The sequence below is a fragment of the Gekko japonicus genome, unplaced genomic scaffold (assembly GCF_001447785.1).
Source record: "Gekko japonicus isolate JY-2015 unplaced genomic scaffold, Gekko_japonicus_V1.1 scaffold3639, whole genome shotgun sequence".
In the NCBI taxonomy this organism is placed as follows: domain Eukaryota; kingdom Metazoa; phylum Chordata; class Lepidosauria; order Squamata; family Gekkonidae; genus Gekko; species Gekko japonicus.
This window is the reverse complement of record NW_015168767.1, coordinates 98770-109726: the sequence shown is the minus strand read 5'-3', so window position 1 is coordinate 109726 and position 10957 is coordinate 98770. Positions and strand designations below refer to the sequence as shown.

At 49.1% G+C, this 10957-nt stretch overlaps 1 protein-coding gene across 2 annotated transcripts in view; it reads right to left on the bottom strand.

The window, feature by feature from the left end:
• Positions 1-1626: 1626 nt before the first annotated feature.
• The window catches only part of LOC107114224 (mitogen-activated protein kinase 10), a 99368-nt gene continuing 90037 nt past the window's right edge, over positions 1627-10957 (bottom strand). For both annotated transcript variants that reach the window (XM_015415664.1, XM_015415665.1), the window contains exons 9-10: positions 9023-9100; positions 1627-1769 (exon numbers count right to left, since the gene is read on the bottom strand). In XM_015415664.1, the coding sequence (XP_015271150.1) occupies positions 1627-1769; positions 9023-9100 (221 nt within the window). The remainder of the gene's footprint in view (positions 1770-9022; positions 9101-10957) is intronic.

Sequence of the window (10957 nt, the reverse complement as noted above, 5' to 3'; positions counted from 1 at the left end):
GGATGCTTAAGAGAGAGGATGGGGCAGGGCACAGGATGCCTGTTGTGGGAGCTGTTTACCTCCCTGCAGTTTGGCTCTGTGGAAGAGCCTTGCACAGAGGTTCCGTTTCCAGCACTTCTAGCTAAAGGATCTCAGGCGGAAGATGTCGGGACCCAAGAATGCTGCTGTCAGTCAGAACGGACAATGCAGAGGAGGAGCTAGAGACATGCCATGGCTCCATATGTTCAGAAATGCCCAGAGTTCCTCTGTGCCCTGACCCTTGGGCCCTGGCAGTTCTCTCCTGCCCCTGTGCTCTGTGAGAAAGAAAGAAGCTTTAAAGGTGCTTTCATCCACCATGGATCTTCCATTCACGCTTAACACATCTTGCCTGTCCTCAACAAGGATCTCTGCAAGATGCCTATCCATTCCTACACTGACAGCGCCATCCTGTGCACTGATTTCCATGGTTTTAGATTGGAGTAGTTCTGTATAGGATTGCACTGCCAGATTATCAAAGGGCCTTGGCAACCTCGTCCTAGCTACCCTCGGTGCCCACCCATAACTAGTTTCGTTAACACCCAAGCTCTACTAAATTCCCATGATTTCATTTCTTTCAAGTTTCCTTTCTCAACCATCTGGTTTCCTATCAAGAGGATCCTTGGAAATTCGCCCCGGTTTCTCTCCAGTGCTGATCCTGAGCATCTTCCGCAGCAAAGTATTCTTCCATGTCAACATATGTATATATCTATATATCTATAGATATATATATCCATTCTAAAAAAAAACCCCAGAAGTATCAAATCCTAAAGCATCAATATCAAGAATCTTCTGGTTGACCCACCAGCCTCTTTGACTGTTCCAAACAAACTGGAGTTAAAAAGATAAATAAGCAGAATACGAAACGTGGGAACTCTACGTCAAAGTTCGGTGTGAATTTTTCCATTTGACCTTGTTTCTATATGTCCGAAGCTAATTTAAATTAATCACTGAAACAACTACAGCAGACTGTACAATGAGAATTATATTACAGATGGAATTTACATATAAAAAGGGGGAGGTTAGGTTCTCTGCGGCAAGCTGTGTGTACACATAAATCCTCCTGTTCTCTAGTTAGATGTACACACAGAGCTGTGTATACTTGCAAGTGCATAACTGTGTGTATGTACACCAAGCTACATGTGCATTTCTCTGCTGACCTGCCCAGGCGGAAACAGAGAGAGGTTAGATAGGCACACATGTAATCACATCAAGGGTCGGTAACTGCCCACCTTGTCATGCCCGCGTGAAAAAGGACAGTTGCAGATTGCTGGTTTTGCAGCCATTGATTTTGCAATTTTATGAAAAAAGGCTTCTTTTGATTGCTTTTTTTGTTTGTTTTTTTGCACTAAGCATCATTGGAAGAAGACCAAAAAGCAGAGCAACTATAAGTTAAATATTCACTTGAGCTTAGGTGCATTACATAACTCGTTTAGGAGAAGCAGGCTGAAAGGGTTTTGTTTAATCTTTGATAGATTTCTTTTTTTTTTAATTTCTCTTCCTTGCCATCATTAAATTCTTTTATAATCACAATGATTCTCTCTTTTTTTCCCCCTCCCCTAAATTACATCATCTTCTGAAGAACGTCGGGTTTCGCAGGCAGGCGGCTAGTCACCTGCAACAACCGAGGGGTCCTGCAGAAGCTTCCAAACTGCTGTCAGTGTCCGATGCCAGGGTCTGGTCTGTGGACATGGAGGAAATGTCATTGACAGATGAGGACGGAGGGAGGCTGTCGCTGCTGTTCACTGCTGCACCTGTGCTAAGAAAATGAACACCGACGTGATTCAACCTGAAAGCCGGAGGTCGGGTCAGCGAAAAACGGGGAGATTGCCTGCCCCTCCCTCACCCAGCAGCTCCAGTGTTAGCTGTTCTTAATCACTATAGTAGTAAAATGTGCCAGACATGAGCACAGTGCAATGAGGTCACAAACGCTGAAGAAGAAGAAGACATTGGATTTATACCCCGCCCTTCACTCAGAGTCTCAGAATGGCTTACAATCCCTTTCCCTTCCCCTCCCCACAACAGACACCCTGTGAGGTAGGTGGGGCTGAGAGAGCTCTGAGAGAGCTGCTCTTGAGAGAACAGCTCTGGCAGTACTATGGCTTGCCCAAGGTCATCCAGCAGCTGCAAGTAGAGGAGTGGGGAATCAAACCTGGTTCTCCCAGATTAGAATCTGCGCACTTAACCACTACACCAAACCAGGGAGCAGGGAGGGTTTCTTTAGAGGGGCTTCCCAGGGATGCTGAAAAATATGACTTTGCAAATGAATCAAAAGAGAAAGGAAAACTTTTTTTAATAAGGGCCTTGCGAATGGGGCACTTTCACACAAGCTGAATAATGCACTTCCAATCCACTTTGCAACTGGATTCTACTGTTTGAAGTGGCAAAATCCACTCGCAGATGATTGCTGAAGTGCCTTGTAAGTGCACTTTTCAGTGCATGTTGCTTTCAAACATGCTGGATAATGCACCTTCAATGTACTTTAGTGACGTTTGCAAGTGGATTCTCCTGTGTGAACACCTGCTAAAGTGCATTGAGAGGGCACCAACATGTGTGAAAGTGGCCTGAGTGTGTTCCAGAGGCACCCAATGTTGAGAGCAACTGAGGGCCCATTGGGGGGGGGAAGGAGGGGGGGATCAGGCTGCTCAATCCATAAATAGCTTTTATACACACAGCTTTATACACCTCATTCCACCCCCCAAAAGCAAACCCAGCACTTTCAACGCTGTAGAATTCTGCAGCTCTTCTGGAGCCCTTCAGGCAGCACAGATATTCACCTAATGCCTGGGGCTAGAGTGGTTTGAAACCACCGGAAGCCTGTGCCCATTTCTGTCTGGCTTGTTATAACGGAGCCAGGCGCTTCTTTCTGCCTTCCTTCTCCTTCGGCTTTTAATTGGTTACACTGCCTGCCCTTGTGCTTTCGATTGATGACATGTTTCACCGAGATAGAAGGTATTCTGGGAAAATTATGGCTTCATAAAACCAGCCTGGGTTGCCCCCTCCTCCAGCCCTTACAACACAGCAGCAACAAAAGCAACCAGTTGTCTAGAACTAAAAAATGGAAATGTAATTGAAAGGTAAGGAGTGGAATATGCAATAAACGGCTATGCTCCTTGCTCCAAAGAACTGAGTAAATAAAATGTATTCTCTTCGGGGGGCGGGGTGGGGAGAGCAACAAAGGGGATCGATGAATAAGGAGGATGCTCCGCTTTAGGTGAAAGCCTGCCCTTAATGAAGCCTCACAAATTAATTCCTCCATACAAGCAAAGCGTGTTATCATTTACACATAAATCACCAAACTCATGCTGCCGTGCATGACGAATTTGACTATGAGCAATGATTTATTCTCATATCCACTACATCATTAAGAAAGATCGTGCTGCGGGTAATGGCAAAGCACGCTCTTGAATCAGATTTTCACATTCCGCTGCTCACTTTCTGCTCTGCAAAGAACCTGTTGGGAGTGCCGTTCTATCACCACTGAAGTCTGGGTGTGTGCAGAGCAGGTAAATCCTCCAACGCGTCGCGCCCCAATTTGGCACATCTTGCAAGGTCTCTTTTATCTCGTTCTTGCTAAGCAGCGGCAGCATTCAGATGCTTCACCTCTCGATTGCATTCAGTGGGGCAGAGGAAGGGAGACGCAGAGTGGGCTTTGAGCTCACTGTCTTCCCCGCCCCCCAACCTCCACAATGGGCAGAAGCAGAGGTCATTTCGGGGGAGGAACGCGGGGGATCGCAGTTTCCCCGGGTGAGGTGGAGGGGGCGGGGCACATGACGAAGCCCCGCCCCCTGCTTCCGGCCGCCCCGCTTCCAGCCCTCATTCAGCCAGGAGGAGGCAGGAGAAGAGGGAGGGTACGTTGCTTCCTCCCTGCCTCTCCCCACCCCTGCCTGCCTGGGGCTAGGGAGGGCCTTGGCGGGGCTTCCTTGCACTCCCGCCGGCCTTGCAGGTCCACCGCCGGGCCCCTGATGTCAGGGTGTGTGGCATATGCTAATGAGTCATGCTAATGAGTTCCCCTAGCTCTTTTTCTACGAAATGACCCCTGGGCAGAAGTAAACGCGCCCATTGGGACATCCCACCGTTATTTATTTCCTTTAGAAAGTATCGCCCAGTTTTCAAGTTCCCATCAAACCAACACTCAAAAACATATCAATAAAGAAAATAAAACACAAACCTTAAAAACCTTTCAAAGGACATCTTCCTATCACTGTATGTAACCTGTCTTTTGTCCGAGAAATTCAGGGAAGCATACAGGGTTCTTCCCCTCATCCGCTTCATCCCCACGACAGCCCTGTGAGGTAGACAGGGCTGAAAGAGAGGGGCAGGCCCAAGAACACCCAGTGAGCTTCATGACGGGGTGGGGAGAGGTTGAGCTTGGATCTTCCAAACTTTAGCCTTACACTGTAGCCCCTGGCCCAGATAGTCTAGGCAAGCCTGATCTCGTCAGAACTTGGAAGCTAAGCAGGGCTGACTCTGGCAAGTACTTGGAAGGGCTGGAGAGGCAGGCAATAGCAACCTGGGCTGGAGAGGCAGGCAATAGCAAGCCACCTCTCTGAAATGTCCAAGCCACACTAGAGCAGTGGTCACACACACTAGATAATCCACCTTCAATCAACTTTCAATGCAGTTTCCAACTGGATTTTGCCGGTTCACACAGTAAAATCCAGTTGGAAAGTGCACTGAAATTGGATTGAAAGTAGATTATTTAGTGTGTGTGGCTGCAGCCCAGGGGGTCACCAGAAGTTAACCATGATTTCCAGGCATATACACAAAATACCCCCCCCCAAAAAAAAACCCAGAAAAAAAGAAAGAACAACTGGAGACTCCTCCGTTTTGTGGAAAAACAAAACAAAGTAAGCAAATATGCATTCTGGTGAACCGGACAAGTGGAAAAACAAAACACAGTAAGCAAATATGCATTCTGGTGAACCGCCCCGAGCAAGGAATTCCATGGTGAGGCTTTAGCCTTTGAGAAAGCTGAGCCTCATATCCCTGAAGGTTCCATCCCTGAAAACGATGAGCCATGGAACTTGGCTAGAGGCACCAAGTCCCCACTCCTCCTCCACATGAAGTCTGCTGGGTGACCTTGGGCCAGTCACAGTTCTCTCAGAGTTATCTCTCAGCCCTGCCTACCTCACAGGGTGTCTGTTGTAGGGAGAGGAAGGGAAGGCGATCGTAAGCCAATCCGAAACTCCTTCTGGTAGTGAAGGGCGGGGTATAAAAACCAACTCTTCTCTTCTTCTTGGCATAAGGTACAGCCTAAATTCTAGGGACTCATTGGGGGGGGAAAATCCTTGTTAACTGTATGGAATCGACTATTTAAAAAAGACTGGACTACGCTAGAATTCCAAGCTGGTAGGAAATGCTCCCCTATTTACTTTCATTTGTCTTATCAGGAAATGTCTGAGTTGTCTGAATACTTCTTTTATGTAACAGTTCCAAAATACCGTCACTCTTCCCTGCTACTTAGATGCAAAAAGGCTATGCTAGGGGCCACAGGACCTGCATGGGCAAAAGCCATAATACAGAGAGGAATTGACTGAGACTGAGTGAAAAAGCTGGCTGGATCCTGCCCACTGCCTGCATTGACCCCAAAGCACAAGAAAGCAAGTGGGAATCAGGAAAAAGCAACACTTTAGGGCAAAGTAAAACTTGATCCGATTATGCAGCCTATAAGCACAAACACATGCACTGGGACTGGGCAAGGTTTGGACTAGATGTACTCATGCTACCCACTCAAAGGAACTGATTATGCAGCCTGTAAGCACAAACACATGCACTGGGACTGAGCAATGTTTGGACTAGATGTACTCAGGGGTCATTTTGTAGAAAAAGAGGTGCCGGAGCTCATTAGCACAACTTATTAGCATAACTTATTTGCATGTGCCACACCCCCTGACATCCCCGGAAGCGTGTCAGAAGGCAACACCCACCACTCAGGCTCCACTGGACTGTTTTGGATTGCTAGCTATTGGGGGGGGGGACATGCAGATCTGTCCTCGCAGGGGGGGGGAACTTGTACCTGAATAAAACTTGGTCTTAAAGGTGCCACTGGACTGTTTTGGACCGGGGGGCCGGGGGAGACCCTGCAACTTACCTGGTTGCTTCTTGCTCTGACTGAGGGCTGCTGGGAGCAGGGGCGGGGCTTGTTGTATGTGCCCGCCCCCTCGGCTCTTTACTGCCGGAGCTCCGCTCCTGTGCGCTCCTGCAGGAAATGACCCCTGGATGTACTCATGCTACCCACTCAAAGGAAGTAGAAAAGAACGTCTAGTACGGCTACAACTAGGAATGAACTTGTTGCCCAGGATGATGCAGTTCTCTGTTATCTTCCTGCATCTGCACACACGCATACACCACTCAAATGCTTGTCCTTGGTTGTGCAGCCAATGCCATAGCCACTGGCTATGCCCTGGCTCAGAAAAAAGTGCGGCGCACTGAGCTAGGCTTCCCAGCCGGCCTCTTTGCTCTAGTAGGAACAAAAATGGTGGGTTGGAAAGCAACATTGTGAAACGTTGTACCCAGAAGTGATATCACAACGCTCTAGAAATTGCTTGATCTCTATGGTTAAAACTGCACAGATTGGGGGATTCGAGCAGTGTGACATCACTTCCCACCTCCCGTCTTTGCTCCCATAGGAACAAGGAGTAGTGGAGGGGGGGCAAGGAGATTGTCTGTCATGGCGGGCAACCTGGTAAGCCCACTCTGAACTGCTGTGGATAGGGGATACGCAACTGCCACAGGAAACGTGGCTGTGCAAATATAGGCTCATCTACCCTTTGGAAATGGGGTGGGAGCTTTACATCCATCACAGCCACAAATCTGCCACTGAGTCATGTGCAAAAAGGGGGGGGGAGGCACCATTCGCCTGCCACCAGCTGATACATCAGAAGGGAAGGCTGATAATGACTCACAAAAAAGGATGCAGATGGCAACCTTTGTGGGATTGAACATGCGTTTTCTAGTCTACTCAGCTCACTGTGGATCCTGCTTATTAAAAGTGAACTGAATAAGGCCCTCCTTTGCAAATCAGGGATTCAAAGTCTGCATGAGAAGGAAAGTGCAGTTTCACTGTAGAGGAGGGCCGTGTTGGAACCATACTGATATTTGCCCCCCCTCTTACGCTCAGAAGGGTGGCTCAGACACGATGCATAAATAAAGGGACTGGAAGATCATGTTCTTCTTCCCCACTCGAGAGCAAATCCCTCCCTATGGTCAGCAGCTTCAGCTTAACCACAGGTAACTCCCATTAGGATTTCATCTTAAACAGTGTTTAAAGTTGGGTAGTGAACTCTGGTTAAAGGTGGGCACTTGAAAAGAGTTAATAAGAGCCATACGATCTAGAACCCATCCAGCTGAGTGCAGCACACTGGCCTACGTGGTGGCCTCTGCCGTGCACCATTTCTGCTCTCTCACAAAGGAAGAGAAACGGGGAGACAATGCAAGGCTGATGGGCTGCGTCCGGTGTGGTGCGTGACAAGCTGAGCAAGCTTCTCAGGGAGCCTGGTATAGCCCACTGCAAAAACACAACCTCTGGCCACGGTTAGGGCCGCCAAGGGAAGAGCAGCGTGAAATTTGCACTCGGGAGGGAAGAGCCCAGCCGGAAGGAGACATGCAGCTGCACGGCTCATTTAATCGTGGCTACAGGATTGGCTGCACGGTGCCTACACCTCTCCAAAGTGCTCTCTCTAAGGATGCAGTGAATTAAATGCACAATGCTGACATTCACACCTAGACTCATTCCAAGCCCTGAAGGCAACCAGGACTTTCTCACAGCAGTTCAGGGTGCTTTCACACTAGGGTTGCCAAGTCATTTCAGTCGCCGCAGCAGGGGACTCCCGGGCAGTGGCTGGAGCACGCACGCACTGCACGCACATCACCCGGAAGTGATGTTAGGATGCCGGGCACGCTGGAGGCAGGGCCACCACCATCGGAGGGAAAACCATAGAGTTTTCCCTCCAATGGTCGTGGCCCCGCCCCCAGCGTGCCTGGTGTCCTAACATCACTTCCTGGTGATGCGCACGTCGGGGTGGGGTTCCCCCTGGGGCCCAATCCGCTGGCGGCAGGGAACGAGCCTCTGGGGCGGGGTTTTCCCCACCCCCCGGGGGGACTTGGCAAGCCTATTTCACACACACACTGGATAAGGCACTTCCAATCCACTTCCAATGCACTTTGAAACTGGACTTTGCTGGGTGAAACGGGAAAATCCACGTGCAAACGATTGCTGAAGTGCCCCGCAGATGGATTGAAGGGCCATCATTCAGCATATGTGGAAGTGCCCTATATGTTTGCTTTCAGCTGGAATCCAATGACTACGACTCATCTCATTAGATGCCCTAAATTGTTTTAAGTAATTTGCAGCTCCGGGTTGATGCAAAACTACCCAACGTCCCTGCTGACAGCAGCTGCCTCTGCGGAGGGGAGCCTGCCGAGAGAACACAAGTCGGCTATTCACTGGGACTGAGTACCTGAAGGAGAAGGCTGTCCTTTTACTACGCCGTTTTTAGTCTTTTCTTCAGAATTCATTACTTCCTTGTAGATTAATTCTGCAAGACAGAAGGGAACCAGTTACCCGTGTACATAAGAGTTGCTAGTTTGTCAGTGTCCTCTAGGGCCTTAAAAAAGACAGAAGGATGGGTGATACAAGACCAGCTTTGTAAACAAGCTCACAAAAGTGGCTAGCCTACCTACCCGTGTAGGTTGCCAGCCCCCAGGTGTTGAAACTGGACTTTGCTGGGTGAAACGGGAAAATCCACGTGCAAACGATTGCTGAAGTGCCCCGCAGATGGATTGAAGGGCCATCATTCAGCATATGTGGAAGTGCCCTATATGTTTGCTTTCAGCTGGAATCCAATGACTACGACTCATCTCATTAGATGCCCTAAATTGTTTTAAGTAATTTGCAGCTCCGGGTTGATGCAAAACTACCCAACGTCCCTGCTGACAGCAGCTGCCTCTGCGGAGGGGAGCCTGCCGAGAGAACACAAGTCGGCTATTCACTGGGACTGAGTACCTGAAGGAGAAGGCTGTCCTTTTACTACGCCGTTTTTAGTCTTTTCTTCAGAATTCATTACTTCCTTGTAGATTAATTCTGCAAGACAGAAGGGAACCAGTTACCCATGTACATAAGAGTTGCTAGTTTGTCAGTGTCCTCTAGGGCCTTTAAAATGACAGAAGGATGGGTGATCTGAATACAAGACCAGCTTTGTAAACAAGCTCACAAAAGTGGCTAGCCTACCTACCCGTGTATGTTGCCAGCCTCCAGGTGAGGCCTGGAGATCTCCTGCTTTTACAACAGATCTCCAGTCTACAGAGATCAGTTCCCCTGGAGAAAATGGGAGCTTTGGAGGGTGAACTCTGTGGCCTTAGACCCTGCTGAGGACCCTCCCCTCCCCAAACCCCGCCCTCCCCAGGCTCCACCTCCAAAATCTCCAGGAATTTCCCAACCCAGAGGTGGAAACCCTACTGTATTATCACCTGTGGGTACATGGACTGTCTAAAAGAGCAGAGGGCCCAGATCAGACACAGCACAGAGCCAGGGTTTATTTCAACCATAGTTTGTGAAACTAAAATGTAGGCAACATACGATCATTTGAATGCTGCCCCAAGCCACCCCTCAACCGTGGGGTTGAGGGTTTGCTGGCAGCCCAGTAAGCGGGGAGGTGTGTGTCTCTCCCAAGCGGGCATAGAAGCGTGCTGGCGTCAGGTTGGGGGGCAAGGGTTTAAAGGCCTGCTGGAACCTGTCTGCGTCCTCTCCCTCCTTCCATACAATTCCGGTTTTCTCAACAAATATTGTTCTAATTGTCTTCAATTCCCCCACCCCCACCCCATCCCTTTAGTTGGTCTCCTCGCCAGTGTTGCCAAGAACAAACCAGGATCAAGCCAAGATACCTGCATTCACCTATCATGCAAAGCTATGGTTAAGATATGGTTTCAGATCCCAGCTTTATGTATCCTATTTACCAATTGTTAGCGATGTGGCTCACTTGCAGCTCCCCAATAGGGCGGACAATGCCTACCCAAGATTACTTCAGTTTGGGGAAAGGGGGCAGGAGCTATGGTTAAGATATGGTTTCAGATCCCAGCTTTATGTATCCTATTTACCAATTGTTAGCGATGTGGCTCACTTGCAGCTCCCCAATAGGGCGGACAATGCCTACCCAAGATTACTTCAGTTTGGGGAAAGGGGGCAGGAGGGAAGGCCAAAGCTCCCCCCCCACACACACACACACTTCAGTCTGGCTCTGAATTGGGCCCAGGCACAGTTGGGAACTTTAAAAACATCAGAAGAGCCCGGCTAGCCCAGACTAGTAGTCCATCTAGTCCAGCATACTGCCTCACTGAGCGGCCAACCAGTTCCTCTGGACGGCCAACAACAGGGCACAGAGGCCAAGGCCTTCCCCTGAAGCTGCATCCTGGAATCTATTGAATCCATCAGTATATCTTCTGGCAGCAAATTCCACATTTTAATCACTTTCTGCATAAAGTAGGGTTTCCTTTTGTCCATCCTGAACAACTTTGTTCCCAGCAGCTGCTGTGTGACTGTACGAAGATCAGGGTCAGGTTCGGGAAATCCAGTCCCCAACTTGTTCCCAGTGTCTTGTCTAATTCAGCCCTAAGACTGATCTTGCATTTACGTGTGGGCTTGCGACAGACAGACAGACGAGGGAGGGAGGGAGGGCAATATTGTGGAACAGGCAAAAGAACAGAGGCTCGGGGGCTAACATGGTCTGGGGCGGAGCAAAGGTCCTTTAAAAATGAGAATACCTTTCCACTCTTCGATTGTGTGTTCTCTTTCATCCAGCTGCTTATCATATATCTGCGGAGGTGGCTGTTGAGTAAAAACCAAAGAGAGGTAAGCAGAGCACTCTGGGTTACGGAGCATATAGCGTTTACATTGGGTCAGAGTGAGGAAGGGAACCTTCTTTTACTGACATGTCCAGGCCCA